The sequence below is a fragment of the Pteropus alecto genome, unplaced genomic scaffold (genome assembly GCF_000325575.1).
Source record: "Pteropus alecto unplaced genomic scaffold, ASM32557v1 scaffold86, whole genome shotgun sequence".
NCBI classification, from domain to species: Eukaryota; Metazoa; Chordata; class Mammalia; order Chiroptera; family Pteropodidae; genus Pteropus; species Pteropus alecto.
Window position 1 is genome coordinate 17,037,125 of NW_006442109.1, and position 23,421 is coordinate 17,060,545.

The window sequence follows — 23,421 nt, forward strand, 5'->3', positions numbered from 1 at the left end:
CTTGCAGACAAAGTAAGTGTTTTGTTTTGTTTTTTGGTCATTAAACGGCAACTGGCTCATGTATTCATCCACTAAACATTTAACTGAGAACCTTTGATGTGCCAGATAATGTTAGATATCTGTTTACTAATCATATGATATATATATATTTTTTTTCCTTTCTGGTTTCCATGACTTTGACAAGGAGTGGTCTGAAGAAATAGTGACCATAATAAATTAGTTATTTCATAGAAAAGCTTTGCATTAATACTACTTTAACCTAATTCTTAGCTGAAATTCACTATTTCAGTGGTCTTCCTTTTAGCATCCTTCCGTATCCAACAGGATTTTTGGGATACATTTTCATAAGTGATCTTTTAAGCCCTAACACTTTTTAAAACTAGTCTTCTCTTCCATATCATATGGCTCAGAATTTTGGTGTGATCGAGTATTCAGAACTCTTTCCTAAGAAATACTGGTTCTCCCTGTATAACTCTTGCTGGTACTTTTGTGCTTCATACAGGCTTTTAAAAATTTGATGTATATGAAAATATCTTTTAGATATCCCTATTATGTTTTACCCACTTTTTTTGGTCCGACACTGCAAACTGCTTACCATAGGGTAAGCATTCAATAAATATTTGTTGAATTAATTATGAAATGACTTCTTTGAACATTTCTTCTTGGGTTAGGAAGATGTGTCCTGAAAATATGTACTTGTCTCCCTAAAATCCCTAAATCTCCCTAAAACAGTCGTAACTACTGTTCTTTGTAACTTTAAAGGAATAGTGACTGCAAAAGATATGTATATATAATATGTATATACCACCTGGTGTCCTTTGAAGTGTCAATAAATGTTCATCAATTTTATCTAATTCATTGTAAGGGTAAGTTTTGATAACTTCTTAAAAGGTTAATGTATTTCGTGATAATTAGTAAAATTTGACTTAAATTTCCAGCAACATGAACTGGAAGAATGGCAGTTGCAGCAAAGAAGACAAGGATGTATTAATGCAATTATTGAAGAAGAAAGACTGAAACTTCTCAAAGAACATGCTACAAAATTATTAGGCTATCTCCCTAAAGTAAGTGAGATTTAACTCGAAATGGGTTCCTCATGACCTCTACCAGTGGGGAAAACTATGGTATTAGGGTTACCGAAGGCCTGGGTTTTGCTCGCTTCTTGCTGTTACCAGGCAGCAGTGGGATCTTAGCCAGTCACTGAACAGCTCTAAAATGAGTTAGTCTTGGCACATTTTTAGAAGTATGAGCTAGATTTATTGAAATTAAATTTTAGTGATTCTTTTCTCCCCTTTCAGTGTAAGAGGTCTAAAACTAAACTACCCTAAAGCAATTGTGAGACTTTGTTTCTCAAAGGTGATACTGATTACAAGATTTTCCTTGCATGTCATTAATACCAATAACAGATACATGCTTGAACTGAGTCTGTGATAGAACTGCTCTACAATAAGAGGTTGTGTTATAACTAGGTAACCTGTTTTTAAAAGTTCTTCCAGAAGATAGCAAATTTTCATGTACATCTGAAATACTGTGACTATAACAACTGAGTTTCATAGGCCCTGTAAACATCTGAACTCATGTAAATAGTTTCCATCCTTCATGGCATAATATAGAAATTATGCCATTTGATATTAAATTAGAAGAATTGAGTGCATCTTTTGTATTTAGTCCAGTGCTAAGTAAGGAAGGAAAAAGAGAAACAAGTAATTATTGCCCACAGGACCTTATAGTTTAATTGTTTAAACAGGATTAATGAATACAAAATGATGTATTAATGAAAAAAAGCCATATGGAATTGATAAAATCCATGAAATAGACTACACATTCTTGGAGAGTCTTGAGGCTTAGATATTTTTTTTTGGAAATAATTGTGGAGATGAAGAGTCTAGTAAACCAGATATCCTAAAGTAACTTTTATCCTTTAGGTTCTGATGGGCCCGACTGACCTAAATTATTCTTTAGATCCTTTAATTATAAATACATACTTAAGTTCAGTTGATTTTAAAGAGCCTTTTACTGTAAGGGAAAAGAAGAGAGAATTTCAAAGGGCTAGTTTAAATGGCTTAACTCCAAACCTGGATTCTTTCCTACAAGATTGAATGTTTGGTGATTAGCCATAGAACTGAGGCAAGAGCCACTCCCATGCATGGATCTGGCAAAGCTCAGTCTCATCACCCTGTCCCCTCATATCATATTGTAGGGCTGTTTCCAGACAAGGGTAGGGTATAGTATAAATTCTTTCCCATTCACCCAATCTAAGCAGTAGTACTTATAATAGTAAAGTAGAAGAGTCCAGACTCCTGTGACACTTTTGACATTGGAACTGATAAATCAGAAATTAGGTTAGTCTAAGAATATTCAATATATACATCAAGTTGTAATTTCAGAAAATGATTTTCATAAATCTTGGAGATAACTACAAATTTCACATCTATATATAAGCATTAATGATATATTCTGGCATTCAAAGTAACAAAATATTTTTCTTGTAGGGAGTGTTCAAAAAAGAAGATGATATTGATATGCTCGGTGAAGAGTTTAGGAAAGCATATCAGAAAAGGAGTGAAATTTGTGAAGAGAAGTGATAACAAGATGTGGTAAAACCTGGGTTCTCTTGCATGTTACCACTAGATGTCAGTGTAACTCTTGTTTTCCAGTTCAGTGTTAGGACTCCATTGTCTTTTTGGATTTTCTAAGATACATCTAATTGTAAACAATTATCTATAAGAAAACATGCTTTCTGATAATTAAAATCCTGAATACTTTTAACTGAAAAATTGCTTTCAGTCATAGTGTTTTTGTATTGATAATATGAATATTTGAGTTCTATACCATATTACAGCATTCTATATATAAACATAGAGTAGTCTAGGTTTGGCCTAACTTCTCCATACCACTGCTACTGTTCAGATTTTATGTATCCCCATTTGGGCTACAGTACTCTGTTTAGAACTCTAGGAACTTTACTATCATTTGGCTAGGGAAATAAGTGTTTAGAATTAATTTTGGTTTAAAGCATCTTTCTGAGCATGTGACAACATGGGGAGCAGACAGCCATCCAAAAGCCAAGGCCTCAGAAGAAGCCAACACCATGCCCTCAGCCTTCCAGCCGTCGGAACTGTAAGACAATTTGCTATGGCAACCCTAGCAAACTAATACAAAGTGAAATCTTCACATTGTTTTTAAACATTAAGTATTTTTAAAAGTAACTTTTATGTCTTTTGTAAGGGAGAAGAAAAGTAATGTGCTTAATTGTCAAGAAATTAAAAGCAATTTCAGATAAACTACCATTTATGAAGTAGAGCTAAAGTTCCAAAACGTAAAATTTTCTATTCAAGTGTAGTTGAGAAAGGGCTAGTAGGTCATAAGAAAGAATCAAAAGTTAAATTTTTATTTATTTTATATTTCCCCCCAACCTAAATAAGGAATTCTTTGGAATTGTTTTAATTTCATTATCAAATATAGTCATTGCTTAAGAGTAAAAATAATTCAAACCATTACAAGTTAAAATGTATATTCATTACATACTGTTGATTATAGAGACTAAGTAAAGACCATTTAAGGATTTCCCCATTCAAGTGCCTTTAGAAACTCCTCTTCAGTGAAAGACAGCATCGTGGCAGCTTCAATATGCATCTGTTTTAAAAAAAAAAATCAATACTGTCTAATTTAGTATTAAGAGTAGACCACAGAAAATTTGTGTGTAGAATATGCTATCAAATTGTAAGCTATTGTAGAACTGTGTATTCTAAATCCAATAAACATATTTGAAATGGTAGTTATATTCACGGGTCACCTTTTTGTCCAGTGGTGGTACTGCACCAAACTACTATGAGAACAATTAATAGTGCTAGCACCTACCCTTTGCAAAAAGTGGCAGAAAAATGAATTCCTCTTACTACCAAGTAACTCATGTAGAGGATGGAACAGTAGTGGTTTGGAATCAAGAGGCAAACCCATCCCCTAAGATAACAGCTATTTTTGTATATGGCATTTTGTAAATACAGTTAGAGTATTCTAACTGTATTTACCAGTCTCATTTTTCACACTATTAATTTGCTTGCATGAAAATGTCTATTTGCTTGGGTGACATTATATATAAATCTTATATATGTCATATGGAGATTAAACATATGGTTTAACTTTTTTAGGGTAGACTCACCTTCTGCCTTTTTAAAACATCAATTAATTTTAATTGCTTCTTAAACCCTATCATTAATTCTCCTTTTTGTTTTTCTAGCTTCTTGTTTTCTGATTTTAATGCTTCGATTTTTTTGTGTTCTTCAGTTGCTATATCCTGCAAAAGGAAAAAAAATACCATATACTTTTGTAGTCTTTTAATGGAAGAATTATAAAAACTATCATCACATCAGCAATAAAACCATTTCTTAACTGATATATAAAATTTTTGGTAAAGTTCTCTTTGATAACTTTTATGATGCATAGGTCTCACAGTTTGAAAAATGAATTCTCCTGATAGTAGAAAATAGAAATTCTGGACACAATTTTTAAAAACATTTGAAAGCACAGATAAATAGTTAATAAGCAGAAACTGGAGGTGATACGATCCTTGAAAAAAAAATAAAGCATATTGGTTGAGACCCACATTCAGCTGGCTTCTGAGAGCACTTTCCAGTTCATGGGTTCACAGGAAATAGACCTGAAGCAAAAAGCAGCAGTCTTATTGGGCTCAGAAATGAGACAGTAGAGCTGCTGGGGTGGTAGAAATTTCCAGGTAAGAAAAGAGCCCCTAAAATCTGCAGACACCTAAATACTGTGTGTAGAGTGAGATTCCAAGGAACCCAGTGAAGGCAACAGCTGTGGTCTAAAGAGCCGAGGAAAGAATTCTACCACTGCCCAAGATGGAAGACCGAGTTTGTAGTCCTGGTAGAAATTACGTGGATGAGCTCTGAAGTAATTTAGACAATGCAGAAAGAGGATCGGTAAATTTTAAGACAGGTCAGCAGCAGTTACTAAGTACAGAAAGATCTTATACAGTAAGTCTTCAATGTCATCAACAGGTTCTGTGACTTTAAGTGAAATGATAATATAACAAAACCAATTTCAGCATAGGCTAATTGATATAAGAGTTAAGTACTTAAGGCATCTCATTAACATAATGAAACATTATTCAAGGAAGCTGCTATACTTAAAAATGTTAATCTCATGCAAAAGGAAGTACCAGAAGGAAATCTGAATCACATACACACACGAAGTACCAGAAATAGCAACATGGTAAATATATTTTTAATTTCTTTAAAAAATAATTGAGAGTGATGTCAGCAAAATAGAGTAGGGAGATCTGGGCCCTTGTTCCCCAAGGAACACCCATGGAAATACTGACTATACAGACCAGTGTAGCATTATGAGGCCTCTAGAAGCCAATTAAGCAGCAGCAACCAAGCAAAAGCCACATTCAAAGTAGAAGATTTCATGGCATTTATGTTCCCCCTTTCACCTCCCAGGCATAATAGAAGCCTCTTAGTTTTCAGATCCTCCCTTGGGATGGAAAGAAAAGTAGAACTTGGTTGTTATGTTCTGACTTGTCTGAGGGCTGTCTAAGGGACTGGTTTCTGTCTTGCCTGACTCAGAGCACTGATGGAATGGTGGCATAATTTGGATAGCAGCTTGGAGGCTGCTGAAAGCAGCGGTGGGTCCTGCTGGACACATGAGGGCTGCAGAGGTCTACAGAACCACAGCTGCCTAGAGGCAGGAGATTATGGGCAGAGGAATAAAACACAACATCTAAGGCTCTGAAAATAAGCAGACTGAGGAGGACTCTTAGGAAATTAAGACATTTAAATGAGATACAAAAATGCTTTTAAGACATAGAGAAAAAAATTAACAAAATGTCAACAGGAAGTTCTTCCCTATTATAGTGATTACTTGCAATATGGATGGATTAATAAAAACAAGACCAACTACATTACATGTAGAGAGATCTACAGATTTGGTGCAATTCCTATCAAAATTCCAATGGCGTATTTTACAGAAATATAAAGAGCCATCCTAACATTCATATGAAATCTCAAGGGCCCAAAAATAGCTAAATAATCTTGAAAATGAATAACAAAAGTAGAGGTCTCTCACTTCTTAATATCAAAACATTTCAAAGCTAATGTAATCAAAACAGTGGTACTAGCATAAAGACATATAGACCAATGAAATAGTCCAGAAATAAATCTTCACATATAAGATCAAATGATTTTTGACAAGGGTGCCAGGACCATTCACTGGTAAAGGACAGCCTCTTAAACTGCTAGGAAACTGGATATCTCAGTGTAAAAGAATGAAGTTGTACCCCCCCATCTAATACTCTATACAAAACTTAACTCAAATTTGGTCAAAGATCTAAATGTAAACCTTGAAACTATGAATTAGAAAACACAGGGAAATGGTTCATGACATTGGATTTGGTTGTGATTTCTTGGTATGATGACAAAGCACAGACAACAAAAGATAAACTGGACTACATCAAAGGACAACAGTGTGAAAAGGAAACCTATAGAATAGAAAATATTTGCAAATCATGTATCTGATAAGGAGTTAATATCCAGAATATATAAAGAACTCATACAAATCAATATCAAAAAACAAAAAACGGGCAAAAGACTTGAATGGACATTTTTCCAAAAAGATATGGCTAACAAGCAGTAATCTTTAGGGAAATGCAAATCAAAGCCACAATGAGACACCACCTAATAAACCTTAGGGTGAGTACTATCAAAAAACCAGAAAATAACAAGTGTTGGTGAGGATATGAAGAAATATGAATCCTTGTGCCCAATTGGTGTGGATATAAAATAGTTAAGCCATTATGGAAAAACAGTATGGTAGTTCTTCAAAAAATTGAAAAAGATTTATCATATGATCCAGCAATCCCACGTCTGGGTATATACCCAAAATAATTGGGTACAAATAAGAGGTATTTGTACACCCAAGTTTATAGCAGCATTATTCACAGTACCCAAAAGGTGGAAGCAACCCAAGTGTCCATCAACCAATGAACAAAATATAGATATACATATAATGGAATATTATTCAGCCTTAAAAAGGAATTCTGACACATGCTACAACATGGATCAACGTTACAGACATTATACTAAGTGAAATAAGCCAGTCACAAAGAGACAAATACTATATGATTCCACTTATGTAAGATATCTAGAGTAGTCAAAATCATAGAGACGGAAAGTAGAATGGTGTTTGCCAGGAGTTGAGAGAAGAATGGGGAATTGTTGTTCAATGGACTTAAGAGTTTCAGTTTTTGCAAGATGAAAAAAGAGTGCTGGTGTTTGGTTGCACAACAGTGTGAATATATGTAACACTACTGAATTGTATACTTAAAAACACGAGGGTAGAGTGACGTCAGAATCATAGCAGAGTGAGAGATGTCCCCGGATCTCTCCTCTTGAAATAGTAAGCTGATCATCTAAAACTGAATAACACCCAACTTGCACACAAGCACATCTGAGCAAGTGATCTGCGCCTAAGCACTTCTAGAAGTTATAGAAGCATGGGAGTCTTGGGGGGTAGATTGAGAGGAACAAAGAAGCTGCCTCTTGCAGCCAGAGCGCTTCTTGCAAGGGAAGAAGGTGTGGCTGGTTACTTGAACAGCCCTGCCTGAGGGATCTGTGAGCTCCACATAGTGGAGTCCAGGGATCAGGACAGAAAGCAAAGCAGGAACCAAGTGCAGAAGGGCAACAGCTGGGTCTTAGTAGCCACAGCTCTAAAGTATAAGGCTGAGACATGGAGACTAGCAGCAACCCCCACCCACCAATCCAGAGCACACTTTCTCTCCACCTCATATTCTCCAAGACGAAACACCATGAAGCCCTAGGGGAATCTGAGCAAATGCTACCAAAACTGTTGCTAACATTGACAGGGACTGAGACTTAGAGTAGAAACTGTGATTGAATATTTATAGGATAAAAAGGCATCACTGTCTCAAAACAGGGATCCAAGAGGCTTGGACGCCACCTACTAGAAATCAAAAGAAAAACACCTTAGCTACAGGCTAAAGAGAGACCTCTATTTAGTAAATCTTCCTGAGGAAAAAAAAAAAAAAAGAATTCACTCCCATTAATGCCCAGGTGGAGAAATAGTCCATCGAACACCATAGAGAACCAAAGTGACAAGGCAGCTCAGAAAGAAAGAAAAATCTTCAGAGAATACGCTTAAAAACATAGAAATATGCAACTTAAGTGGCAAAGAATTCAGGATTGTACTTCTGCAAAAACTCAATAAGATCTAAAATAACTCAGCTCAACAATTCCAGGAGTTGAGAAAAAAATCAGAACAGCAGAATGAAGTTTTTACCAAGGAGACTGAAACCCTAAAAAAGAACCAAAAAGAACTTCTGGAGATGAACACACTATGCAGTAAAAAATGAAGTAGCAAGCTTAGGAAACAGAGTTGACCAAATAGAGGAAAGGATAAGTGATATTGAAGATAGAAATCTAGAAATAATTCAGAAGAAAGAAGAAAAATGAAAGAAAAATGAAAATTAATGAAAGAGAAATATAAGAACTAGCTGACAGCATCAGGAAAGGAAACAAGAATAATGGCTATTCCAGAAGGAAAAGAAAAGAAGGGATCAGCATATTCAGACAAATAGTTGACAAGAATTTCCCAAATCTAAGGAATGAACTGGAGCTTCAAATCTAAGAACTAAATGAACACCCAAAAAGGCCTATCCAAGACACATTATATTAAAATGATCATAAACTAATGACAAAGATTTTTCAAGAAAACCAGGGAAACCAGGAAAACCCTTTAGACTATTCAGACTTCTCAGCACAAATCTTATAAGAAAAAAATGGAACCAAACATTCCAACTATTAAATGAAAAGAATTACCAACCAAGAATAATGTATCTGGCAAAGCTCTCCTTTAGAGATGAAAGAGAAATAAAGACCTTTACAGACATACAAAAGTTGAGAGAATTCTCCACTATGAGGCCTGCATTATAGGAAATACTGAAAGGGGTCAACCCACCTAAACAAAATGACAAAAAAAATACATAACTACGAGTAAGGCGACTGGCAGGCAGACAGAAGCAGAGTAGTGCAACCCTTATCAAGAACAGGGCATTATAAGCTTAAACAATAAGAATTGGTATTGCAAGATAAAAATGAACATTCAGCATACATAGGGACAATTTGAGACAACAATAACAAAAAGGGAGGATTCAAAGGTCCGCATTCACAAAGGGGAATGGAGATAAGGCACACGCAGAAGAAAATGGACTAATATATATATATCCTTTACATATTCATAATGGTAAACACATGCCAAAGATTCAGAACTGAAATATATAACATAAAACAAGAAGGAGCAGAGGGAAAACCCACAAAAATAAACCAAATTAAAAAAATGGAAACACAAGGACAAGGAAGCAATAGAAACACCAAGCTACTAGAAAACAAAAGATAAGATGGCTATAAGAAGACTGACCTCCTATTTCAATAATTACCCTAAATTTAAATTGACTGAACTCACTAATAAAAAGGCAGAGTTGTAGATTGGATCAAAAAACAAAAGCCAACCATATGCTGCCTCCAAGAGACACATCTCAGTTCTAAAGACATACAGACACAAAGTGAAAGGGTTGAAAATGACATTTCAAGCAAATGGCATTCAGACAAGAGAGTAGCAGTACTAATATCAGACGAATGGACTGAGGGACACTTCGTAATGAGAAAGGGAATCATACACCAAGAAGACATAACACTTATTAAAACCTATGCTCCCAATCAGGGAGCCCCAAAATGTACAAAGCAAGTACTAACAGAACTAAAAGGAGAAACAGAACAAAACAATATCATAGTAGGGGACCTAAATATTGCACTGTTGGATATGTACGGACAATCCAACAAAATCAATAAAGAAATAACATCCTTAAATGACACATTAGACGAACTGGATATAATTGACATTTATAGAGCCTTTCATCTCAAAAAAAGCTGCTTATACATTCTTCTCTAGTGCACGTGGAATATTTTCAAGGACTGACCACATACTGGGACACAGAGATAACCTCAACAAATATAAGAGGGTTGAAATCACAATAACCATATTCTCAGCATAATTCTTTGAACTGGAGGTCAGCTGTAAAAAGAAAGCGGGAAGAACCACAAACACATGGAGATTAAACAACATGCTACTAAAGAATGACTGGGTCAGAGAAGAAAGAAAGAGATCAAGAGATCCATAGAAACGAATGAAAATGATACTACAACGTTAGCAAAACTTGGGACACGGCAAAAAGCAAAAGTGGTCATAGAGGAAACTTCATATCATTACAGGCCTACCTCAAAAACACAAGAACAAGTCCAAATAAACAACCTAATACTTCATCTTAAAAAACTAGAAAAAGAACAAATGAATCCTAAAATCAGAAGGAAAGAAATAATCATAATTAGAGAATTAAATGAAATTGAGAACAAAACAACAACAACAAATAGAAAAAAGTAAATGCAACAAAGAGCTGGTTCTTTGAGAAGGTTAATAAAATTGACAACCCCCTGGCTAGATTTACTAAATAAAAAAGAGAAAGGACACAAACAAAATCAGGGATAAAAGAGGAAATTATGACTGACATTGCAGAAATACAAAGGATCATATTAGAATACTATAAAAAGTATATAACACTAAATTTAATAACCTAGAAGAAATAGACCAGTACTTAGAAAAATACAACCTTCCTAGACTGTACTTAGAAAAATACAATCTTACTAGATTGAATCAAGAAGAACTGGAAAATCTAAATAGAACTATCAGCAGTATGGAAATTGAAACAATCATTAAAAACCAGATGGCTTCACCAGTGAATTCTACCAAACATTCAAAGAAGATTTAATACCTATTTTCCTCAAACTCTTCCAAAAAATTTAAGAGGAGGCAATACTTCCTAATTCACTTTATGAGACCAATATTACCCTGACACAAAACCTGGTAATGATAACACAAAAAAAAGAAAACTACAAACCAATATTTCTTATGAACACAGATGCAAAAATCCTAAATAAGATACTAGCAAACTGCATACAACAACAAATTAAAAACATACATCATGATCAAGTGGGGTTCATCCTGGGGCAAAGGGATGGTTTAACATATGCAAGTCAATTAATGTGCTATACCATATAAACAAAATAATAATCATATGATCATATCAATAGATGCAGAAAAGCCTTTTGACAAGATACAACATCCATTTATGATCAAAACACTTACAAAAATAGGTATAGAAGGAAAGTAGCTTAACATAATAAAGGCCATATATGACAAACCTTCAGCCAGCATTATACTTAATGGTGGAAAACTAAAAACTTTTCTTCTAAGTTCAGGAACAAGACAGCGCTGTCCACTATCACCACTGTTATTCCATATAACATTGGAGGTCCTAGCTAGTGCAATCAGGCAAGAGAAAGAAAAGGCATCCAAATAGGAAAGGAAGAATATTGATTCTCTATATAGAAAACCCTAAAGACTCCAAAAGAACACTACTAGAAACAATAAGCAAATAAAGTCTCTAGATAGAAAAATAATTCCTTTTGCAACTGCAACAAAAAGAATAAAGTACCTAGGAATAAACCTAATGAAACATGTGAAGGACCTATATAATGATTTTTTAAAGAAATAGAACAAAAAAATCATCAGATTTGTATGGAAGCACGAAAGACCCTAAAGCACCAAAGCCATCTTGAGAAAAAAGAACAAGGCTGGAGGCATCACTCTGCCCAACTTCAAATTATACTACAAAGCAACAGTAATCAAAACGGCATGGTATTGGCAGAAAAGACACACAGAATAGTGGAACAGAATTCAGAGTCCAGAAATAAACCCCCATTTATAGGCACAAATATTCTGACAAAAGAGCTAAAAACATACAATGGAGAAAGGAAAGCCTCTTCAATAAATGGTGCTGGGAAAACTGGAGAGCCACTGCAAAAGATAGAAACTACACTGTTGTCTATCACCACACACCAAAATTAACTCAAAATGGATTAAGGACCTGAATATAAGACCTGAAACAAGAAATTGCATAGAAAAACAGGAACTAAATTCATGGACCTTGGTCTTAAAGATTTTATGAATTTGACCTTAAAGGCAAGGGAAGTAAAAGCAAAATTAAATGAATGAGACTACATCAAACTAAAAAGCTTCTGCATGGTGAAAGAAACCGCCAACAAGGCAAAGAGGCAGCCATCCGAATGGGAAAATATATTTGCAAGCAACACCTCCAAAAAGGGCCTAATATCCAAATATACAAGGAACTCATACGATTCGTTATGAAAAAAATCCCAAACAATCCAGGAAAAAATTTGCAGAGAACCTAAACAGATACTTCTCCCAAGAAGACATACAAGTGACCAACAAATATATGAAAAGATGTTCAACTTTACTAGCTATTAGGTAAATGCAAATCAAAACCACAATGAGATACCATCTCACACCTATTAGAATGGCTATTAACAACAGGACAAGTAATAACAAGTGTTGGAGAGGATGGGGAGAAAAAGGAACCCTCATACACTGCTGGGGGGACTGCAAATTGGTAAAACCACTTAGAAAACTGTATGAAAGTTGGTTTAAAAACTAAGAATTGATCTACCATGTGATCCAGCAATCTCTTTTTTGGGTATTTATCCTGAAGACCTGAAAACATTTAATCTAAGATATTTGTACACCGATGTTCACAACAGCATTATTCATGGTGGCCAAGAAATGGAAGCAACTGAAATATCCTACAGTAGTTGATTGGATAAAGATGTGGTACATATATACAATGGAATATTACTCAGCTATTTGAAGAAAGGAAACACTGTCATTTGTGACAGCATGGATGGATCTTGAGATAATCATGCTAAGCAAAATAAGCCAGACAGAAAAAGCTGAAAAACACATGATATCACTTATATGTGTGATATAAATCTAAAAGCAACAAACAAACATGACAAACAAAGACACATGGACAATAGGTTACCAGAGGGTGGGGGAAAGGGGAGGAAGTAGGGATAAGTGGTTACCAGAGGGTGGGGGAAAGGGGAGGAAGTAGGGATAAAAGGGGTCAAATATGTGGTGACAGAAATCTAACTATGGGCAGTGAACACAAAATGCTATATATGATTTACTACTGAATCGTACACTCGAGACTTATTGGATTTCATTAATGTCACCATAATAAAAGAAAATAAATAAATGTACACACACAAACAAGAGGGTAAATTTTATGTGTAGTATACCACAATTAATTTTTTTTTTAATTTAAAAAGTGAATAAATTGTTTAAAGCAAAGAAAAACAATGTAGTGTGGAGTCTGTATAATTAAAATGTATGACGACAATAGCAAGAAGGCCAGAAGAGAGTAAATGGAAGTATACTGCAAAAAGGTTCTTACATTATTTATAAAATGCTATAATACTTGAAGGTACACGAGTTGAAAATATGTATGATAAATACTAAAATGTGCACATAAAATAAGTGGAGATAATGAGCCAAAAAAGACAACAGAGAATCATTTTAAAAATATTCAAAAGAAGGAGAAAACAAAAGAAAAAAATTGGAATAAAAAATAAATAGCAAGGTAATAGAATTGAACCTAACATGTTAATAATCACATTAAATGTAATGGTCTAAATATCCCAATTAAAAAGTCAGAGACTGTCAGATTGGATTTTTTTAAAAGAAAAAGAGAAACAACTATATGCTGCCTACAAGGAGATAACAGAGTTTCAAGTAAAAGGATGGAAAAAGATAAGCTAACATTAATTAAAAGAAAGCTGAAGTTACCTAATAGCTAACAAAATACATATTAGAACAAAGACTTTTGTCAACAATATAAAGTTATGTCACAATTCAACAACAATCTTAAACGTTAATCTATCTAATAACAGGCTCCAAAGTATCTGATGCAAAAATTGACAAGGGGAAACAGATCCACAGTTATATTCAAAGATTAGCATCCCTCTCTTAATCACTGATAGAACACGTAGACAGGAAATATGTAAAGATACAGAAGACATGAATATTATCAAGCATCTTGGAATAATTGATATTTATAGAATACTCCACCCAATAAATGCAGACGATACATTATTTTCAAGGGTAGATGGCACACATTTACCAATATAAACCATATTCTGGGCCATAAAATAAGTCTCTATAAATTTACAATGATTCAAATAAAACCAAATACATTATATGTCCACAATGGAATTAAATTAAGAAAGGTGTCTGGAAAAATCTACAAATATTTGTGAAGTAATGTGCTTGTAAATAACAGGATTTAAAAAAGAAATCAAAAAGAAAATTAGAAAGTATTCTAAATGGAATGAAATATGACAAATCAAAATCTGTAGGATATAGTTAAAGGAATGCGTAGAGGAAACTTTACAATATTAGTTATGTTAGGAAAAAAAGGTTTCAAATCAGTAGTCTTTGCTTCCATTTTAAGAAATGAGGAAAAGAACAAATTGAACCCAAAGTAAAGAGAGGGAAGGAAATAATAAAGAGAAGAAATCAATAAAAAACAAAAACAGTAGAGGAAAATCAATGACACCAGATTTAGTAAGCCTCTAGTAAGACTGATTAGGAAAAGAAGAGTTATCAATATCAAGAATGAAGGAGGGAAAAATCCCATGAGAATGTAAGAGGAACATCACTATAAATTCTACAATTATGCAAAGGACAATAAAAAAATAATGTAAAAAAATGCCAGTAAAGTTGACAACATAAAATGGACAGATTCCTCAAAAGACATACCTAAATCACACAATAAGAGACAAACAGCTCTATATAGAATATTTCCATGCCAGTAAAAGAAATTGAGTTTGAAATCTAAAATCTTTCCACATTAACTAAGAATTTATTTTTGAAAGAGTTAAACAAAAATTTTTTTAAAAAAGAAAACCAGTGAAGAATAACAGGGATCACATGTTGCCTACAAAACCTAAAACAGTTATTAGCTGGTCCATTACAGAAAAAGTTTGACTATCCTTGGCCTGTGTAGAAATCTGAAGACTCTAAAATAAGTGACTTCAGCAAAGTTTCAAGATACAAATTCAGTATAAAAAAGTTGTGTTTCTCAATTCTAGCAACAACTAGAAATTGGAATTTAAAAAATTTATAATAAAAAAATGAATTACTAAGAGATAACTTTGAAAAATATATACAAGACATATATATACTGAAAACTATAAAAATGTGATTAGAGAAAATAAAGGCATAAATAAGCAGATATTCTCTATTCATGATATGAATGACAATATTACAATGTCACTTTTCCCCAAATTGGTCTACAGATTCAATGCAATGTCAATCAAAACTCCAACAGGATTTTTTTTAGAAACTAGCAAAGTGATTCTAAAATGTATATGTAAGTGCAAAGGACCTAGAATAGTCAAGCAGTTTATGAAAAGAACAAAATCATACTATGTGATTTTTAAGATTTTTTTATAAAGGTTTAAGAATCAAGATAGTGAATTATTAGCATAAAGATAGACATACAGATCAATGGAAAACATAGATTCCAGAAATAGATCCACACATATCTGGGCAACTGATTTTCAACAAGGTGCCATGGCAATTCAATGATGAAAGGATAACCTTTTGAACAAATAGCGCTGCACATATGCCAATAATTAATCCTAACCTTTATATCATACACAAAAACTCAATTACACATAAAAGCTCAAACTCTAAACATCTGTAAGCAAATCTTAGTGATAATTTAAGTTTAGCAAAGTATTCTTAAAAAGGACACAAAAAGCATAAATTGTAAAAGAAAAATAATAGATTGGTCTTCATTAAAATTTAAAACTTTGTTCTTCAAAAAAACTGTTAAAAATAAAAGGCAAAGGATATTTGCAAAGCATATATCTAACAAAAGACATGTAGTTATGATATATAAAGAACTTTTAAAATGTGTTTATAATAAATCGACTCAATTTAAAAAAATAAATCAAGGAGAGAAAAACTAAGGAAATATGAAAATATGGTTTTAGTTAATAATGTTGTTGATTCACTTATTAACCATAACAAATGTACCATACTAATGTATATCTTAGTAGCAAAAGAAACTGTAGATTATAGAAACACTATACTAACTTCACAATTTTTATGTAAATCTAAAACTTCTAAAAATTAAAGTTCATTAAAAAAATTCTAAATGAAATAAAGACTTGTACAGACATTTCGCCAAAGATATCATGACTCTAGTGAACAATCAATGGATCAAAGAAGAAATTAAAAAGGAAATAAAGCATCTTCAGGCAAATAAAAATGGAAACAACGTCCAAAACTTGTGGGATGAAGCAAAAGAAGTTCTAAAAGGGAAACACATTGCATAAATGCCTACATTAAGATAAAAAAATCTCAAATAAAAAACAATCTGTGTTAATGGATGGGAAGAATTAATATTGTTAAAATGTCCATACTATTATGTCATCTATAGATTCAATGCAATCCTTATCAAGATTCCAGTGGCATTTTTTTTTTTTTAACAGAAGTAGAAAAGCAATCCTAAAATTTATATGGAACTACAAAAGATTCGAAATAGCCAAAGGAATCCTGAGAAAGAATAACAAAGGAGAAGACACTACACTTCCTGATTTCAAGGTACATAAAAAGCTATATATATCAAAATAGTATGGTACTGGCATAAAAACAGAAACACAATCAATGAAACAGAATCAAGACGCCAGAAATTAAGCCATGACCAGATGATCAACTAGTATTTGACAAGGGAGCCAGGAATACACAATGGGGAAAGGATAACCTTTTCAATAAATGGTGATGGGAAAACTGGATATTCACACGTAAAATAATGAAACTAGACTCCTATCTTACACTACCCACAAAAATTAACATGAAATGACTAAAGACTTAAATGTAAGACCAGATCATAAATCTCCTAGAAGAAACATAGGAGAAAAGCTTCTTGACATGGGTCTTGGCAATAATATTTTGGATATGACAGCTAAAGCATAAGCAACAGAATGAAAGATGAACAAGTAGGATTACATCCAAATAAAAAGCTTCTTCACAGCAAAAGAAATAATCAACAAAATGAAAAGGCAACCTATAGAATGGGAAAAAATATTTGCAAACCATATATCTGCAAAGGTTAATGTTCAAAATGTATAAAGAACTCTTAACAACTCAAAAGTAAAAAACCAAATAATCCAATTTAAAAATAGGCGATAGACCAGAACATGCATTTTTCTTAAGAAGATATACAAATAGCCAACAGGTACATGAAAAGGTGCTGAACATCACTGAATATCACTAGGGAAATGCACATCAAAACCACAATAAAATATTACCTCACACCTCTTTGAATGGCTATGATCAAAAAGACAGCATATAACAAATGATGAAGATGTGGGGGGAAAAAAACCCTTTGTGCACTGTTGGTGGGACTGTACATAGTATGATCACTATAGAAAACAGTTTGGAGGCTGCTCAAAAATTAAAAATGGAACTACCATATGATTGATGAGAAACTTTCCAAACCCATGGAAGGAGCTGGACACTCAAATTCAAGAAGCTAACAGAACTATTTCAGTGCAAAATGACCTCGTCCAAGGCAACTATATTAACGCTCTCAAAAGTTAATCACAAAGGATTCTCAAGGCAGTTAGGGAAAAGAAGATAGCAACCTATAAAAGAAACCGCATTAGATTATCACTGGTTTTTCAGTAGAAACCCTTCAAGCCAGGAGAGAATGGAATCAAATATTCAAATATTATAAGAGAGAAATCACCAGCAAAGAATAATATATCTGACAAAGTTTTGATGGGGAAATAAAGGATTTTCCAGACAAACAGAAGCTGAGGAGATTTACCACTATAAGACCTGCATTACAGTACATGCTGAAAGGATGTTGCTGAAACAAAAGGCAAAAGGATACAAAACTGTGAGATGACAAAGACAGAAGCAGGCAATTACAATTTTTGTTCACCTTTTTAACAAAGGTTAAAGGTGGTAAAAGCATTTAAAAAAAAAAAGCTACTGCAATTTGGAAATGAATGCACAGCATAAATTGGGATAATTTGTGACAACAAAAAAAAACACAAAAGGGGAGGGGGAAAAAACTGAATTTCCACAGGTCAATGGAGATTAGATGCAATAAGAAGAAAAGAGGCTATTACATGTATGGAACTTTTTTTCTGTGTAGACATACTGGTAACCACAAAACAAAAATCTAGAATGGAGACACATTACATAAAAGAGGAAATGGAGGGAAAAAATCATAGAATACCACAAAACTAAAACAGCAGAGAGAAACACAAGGAAAAGATACAATCGAGGCATAGAACAACTAGAAAACAAAAAGTGGCTATAGGAAGCCCTCAAATATCAATAGATCTCATATACCAAGTCCTCATATATCAATAAATCTAAATGTAAATGGACTGAATTCATCAATTAAAAGGCACAGAGTAGCAAGATGGATTTAAAAAACAAGACCCAACTATATGCTGCCTTAAGGAGACTCATCTCAGCTACAAAGATAAACAGAGTCAGTAGTAAGTAAGTAGATGATACTCTAAGCAATCCAGAGGAAGCAGCTGTAGCTGTATTTATGTCAGATAAAATACATTTCAAGATTAAAAAGGTAACAAGAGAGACATTTTATAATGATAAAGACAATACATCAAGAAGACATAAAACTTATCAATACATGTACATCCAATATATATGAACCAAAATATATAAAGCAATTACTATCAGAACAAAAGGGAGAAACTGACAAAAACACAATTAAAAACACAATTAAATACCCCATTGACAGCAATGGATCCAAACAGAAAATAAATAAATAAATATCAGCCTTAAATGATGTATTAGACCAAATGGACATATCAATATTTATAGAGCTTTTCATCCTAGAACATCATAATATACATTCTTCTTTAGTGCATATGGAACACTCTCAAGAACAGACTATGTTAGAGCACAAAACTAGCTTCCATAAATTTAAGATTGAAATCATACCGACATATTCTTTGACCACAACAGTTTGACACTCAAAGTCAACTGCAGAAAGAAAGCTGAGAAAAACAAATATGTAGAGATTAAACAACATGCTACTGAAAAACTACTGGGTCAAAGAAGAAATATGAGATCAAAAGATACATAGAGACAAATGAGAACAAAAATACGACGTATCAAAATTTTGGGGATGCAACAAAAGCAGTACTAAGAGGAAAATTTATAGAATTACAAACCTACCTCAAGAAACAGGGAAAATCTCAATCTAACATTTTACTTTAAAGAACTAGAAAAAGAACAAATGAAACCCCAAATTGATAGAAAGAAAATAATAATAAAATTTGGAGCAGAATTAAGCAAAATAGAGAAAAAGACAGTAGAAAATATTAACACAACTAAGAGCTGATTTTTTGAAGATTAATTGACAAACCTCTGGCAAGACTCACTAAGGGAAAAAGAGAAAAGACTCAAAATTAGAAATGATAAGGAGAAGTTACAATGTATACCAAAGAAATACAATGAATTATACAAGAATACTATGAAAGGCTATATGCCACCATATTCAATAACCTAGAAGAAATGGATAAATTGTTTGAAATATATAACGTTCCCAGACTGAATCATGAAGAACTGGAAAATCTAAATAGACTGATCAATAGTAAGGAAATCGAAAGTCATCGAAAACCTTACAAAGAACAAAAGTCCAGTACCAGATGGCTTCACTTGTGAATTCTACCACAGATTGAAAGACTATTTAACACCTATCCTTCTCAAACTTCCAAAAAGCTGAAAACAAGGCAAAATCTCCTAATTCATGTTATGAGGCCAACATCACCCTGATACCAAAAACTAGCAAGGACAAAGAAAATTATAGTCAAATATCTCTGATGAATATAGATACACAAATACTAAACAAAATAATAGCAAATCGAATACAGCAATACATTAAAAGGATAATACATCACAATCAAGTGGAGTTCAACATATTGAAATCAATCAATGTGATTCACCACATTAACAAAATAAAGAATAAAAATCATATGATCATATCAATAGATGCAGAAAAAGCATTTGACAAGATACATTAATGATTAAAATACTCAATAAAATGGTATAAAAGGAGAATACCTCAACATAATAAAGACCATATACCTCAATATAATAAAGACAAACCCTCAGCTACTATTATATTCAATGGTGAAAAACTGAAAGTTTTTCCTCTAAGATCAAGAACAAGACTAGTAGGCCCATTCTCACCACTGTTACTCAAAATAGTCCTGGAAGTCCTAGTCAGAGCAATCAGGCAAGAGATAAAAATAAGTCATCCGAATTTAGAATGAACACGTAAAATTGTTTCTTATTATAGTTGACATGATTCTATATATAGAAAACCCTAAAGACTCCACCAAAAATCTAGAAACAATAAACAGTAAAGTTGCAGGATACAAAATCAATGTACAAAAATCCATTGCATTCCTGTATACCAACAATGAAATATCAGAAAAAGAAATGCAATTTGCAGTTGCAACAAAAAGGATTAAAATACCCAGGAATAAATTTAACAAAGGAAGTGAAGGACCTGTACACTGAAAACTAAGAGACTGTTGAAAGGAATAGAAAGATGTTTTGTGTTCATGAATTGGAAGTTAAATGTAGTTAAAATGGTCATGTTATCTAAAGCAATGTACAGACTTAATGCAATCTCCATCAAAATCCCAATAACATTTTTTCAGAGAGATAGAACAAAAAAAATCAAATTTGTATGAAACCACAAAAGACCACGAAGAGCCAAAGCAATTCTAAGAAAAGGCAAATAAATGTGTCACACTCCCTGACTTCAAATCATACCACAAAGAAACAATAATCAAAGCATTATGGTACTGGCAGAAAAACACACACAGAGACCAATGTAACAGAAATGAAAGCCTAGAAATAAATCAACACGTAAATGGAAAACTAATTTTCAACGAGGGAGCTGAAGACATACAATGGAGAAAGGAAAGCCTCTTCAATAAATGGTGGTGGGAAAATTGGAAAGCCACATGCAAAAGAATGAAACTACACTGCTATTTGACACCATACACAAAAATTAATTCAAAATGCATTAAAGACATAAATATAAGACTTGAAACAATAAAATACATAGAAGATACACAGGTACTAAATTATGGACCTTGGTCTCAGAGAGGCTTTTGTGAACTTGACCCCAAAGGCAAAGGAAGTAAAAGCAAAAATAAATGAATGGTACTACATCAAACTAAAAAGCTTCTGCATAGCATAGGAAACCATCAACAAAAAGGCAACCAACCAAATGGGAGAAGATATTTGTAAACATCACCTCCGATAAGGGGCTAATATACAAAATATATAAAGAACACACAGAACTCAACAAAATAACAATCCAATTAAAAAATAGGAAGAGGATCTGAACAGATACTTTTCCCAAGAAGACAAACAAATGGCCAACAGACATATGAAAAGATGTTCAAATTCACTAACTATAAGGGAAATGCAAATCAAAATCACAATGAGATACCACCTCTCACCTGTTAGAATGGCTATTATCAATAAGACAAAAACAGCTGCTGGAGAGGATGTGGAAAAAAGGAACCCTCTGCTGGTGGGAATGTAAATTGGTACAGCCACTATGGAAAACAGTATGAAAGTTCCTCAAAAAATTAACAATAAAGCTACCACAGAGGGACCCAGCAATCCCTCTTCTGGGTATCTACCAGAACAATCTGCAAACATTTATTCATAAAGATATATGTACCCCTATGTTCACTGCAGCATTATTCACAGTAGCAAAGGCATGAAAACAACCTTAGTGTCCTCTGACAGATGAGTGGATAAAGAAGATGTAGTACATACAATGGAATACTGTTCAGTCATAAGAAAGAATGAAACGCTGTCATTTGCAACAACATGGATGGATCTTGAGAGTATCATGCTGAGTGAAATAAGTCAGATGGAAAAGGACAGGAAACATATGACTTCACTCATATGGGGGATATAAAACAGAAAGCAACAAACAAAACAAACAGACTGAGACACAGACAATAGTGTGGTGATTATCAGAGAGGAAGGCGATTGGGGGAGGATGAAGGTAAAGGAGGTCAAATACATGCTGAGACTAGATTTTGGGTGGTATAGAATTGTATACTTGAAACTTATATAATGTTATTAACCAATGTCATCCCAATAAATTTAATTTTTAGACAGGAGAATATAAGGAGAATTCAGTGAAAATAGAAAACAAAACAGAGAAAACCAAAAGTTGGTTCTTTGAAAAGATTAATTGATAAGGCATTAACAAGATTGATCAAGGGAAAAAACAACTCACAACAGCTAAATCTCAACATTATGCCTAGTGAAAGAAGTCAATCACAAAAGAAAACATTCTGTGCAATTCAGTTTATATGAAATTCAAGAACAGGAATATCAGAACAGTAGTATCTCTGAGAGGAGGATATAGTGCCTGGAAAGGACACAAGGTTACTTTTGGGGGGTGGTGAAAATATTCTATATATTGATTAAAGTGATAGTTACACAGATGTACAAAAGCCCCAAATCATAAAGTTATACATGTAAAATATATGCATTTTATTGTATGGAAAGTAATTCAATAAAAAAAATTCACTCAATTCCTTTATGTCCCTCCAGCTCTACCCTTTAGCTAAGCTTCTTGAAAGAATTACATACACCCACTGTCTCCATTTTCTCACTTGTGTTCATTTTTCATCCCCCTTGAATTTAGCTTCTTCCCTATCACTCTACCAAAACATTTCTAAGGTCACTTCTGTGTTACTGAACCCAGCCAATTTTTTCAGTTCTTATAGAACTTGACCACTCCTCAGTAGTAGTCAACAATGTTGATGACTTCTTTGGAAATATTGTACAGGAACTTTTCAAGGTTCAGCTCCGGGCTCTTGCATCGCTCCTCTTAATCTTGTCTTCCTAGTCACTAGTGGCTTCTGCTACAATCTCTGGGCAGGCTTCTCCCCTAAATCTTAATATCCCCCCTTGGATTTCTTGGAGTATCTTCAAATTTAACATGGTTTGAAACAACTCAGTCTTCTTCCTCGAACCTATTTCAGTGTTGCTTATTTCAGTGAATGGCCCCACGTATCTAGTTCTGAAGACTAGAAGTCAAAACATCCCCCCTTAATCTTCCTTTTCTCATGATCCCATATATAGTCCATCATCATATCCTAGTGATATTCACTCCTAGGTGTATGTTTCAATACTGCTTTCTCTCCATTTCTACCACTAACAGTTTAATCCAAGCTACATCATCATATCTCACATAGTTACTCTTAACCAGTCTATCTGCATTCATTCTGGCCTCCTTGCAATCAATTCTCCACTCTTCAAACAGAGAAATACCTTCCAGATGCATATCTGATCACGGCATAGTCT

General features: G+C 33.6%; 2 protein-coding genes across 3 annotated transcripts in view; one reads left to right on the forward strand and one right to left on the reverse strand.

Annotated features, from left to right (window-relative positions):
- The window catches only part of MNS1 (meiosis specific nuclear structural 1), a 30,208-nt gene extending 26,430 nt beyond the window's left edge, over positions 1 to 3,778 (forward strand). Inside the window, 3 exon segments of the mRNA XM_006920334.3 lie at positions 1 to 16; positions 939 to 1,064; positions 2,493 to 3,778. The exon segment at positions 1 to 16 is cut by the window's left edge and continues 245 nt beyond it. Coding sequence (XP_006920396.1) covers positions 1 to 16; positions 939 to 1,064; positions 2,493 to 2,585 — 235 coding nt within the window. The 3' untranslated portion in view covers positions 2,586 to 3,778.
- TEX9 (testis expressed 9) overlaps positions 3,366 to 23,421 on the reverse strand; it is a 57,800-nt gene continuing 37,744 nt past the window's right edge. For both annotated transcript variants that reach the window (XM_015596113.2, XM_015596112.2), the window contains 2 exons: positions 4,163 to 4,297; positions 3,366 to 3,636 (listed from right to left, as the gene is read on the reverse strand). In XM_015596113.2, the coding sequence (XP_015451599.1) occupies positions 3,559 to 3,636; positions 4,163 to 4,297 (213 nt within the window). In that variant the 3' untranslated portion in view covers positions 3,366 to 3,558. The remainder of the gene's footprint in view (positions 3,637 to 4,162; positions 4,298 to 23,421) is intronic.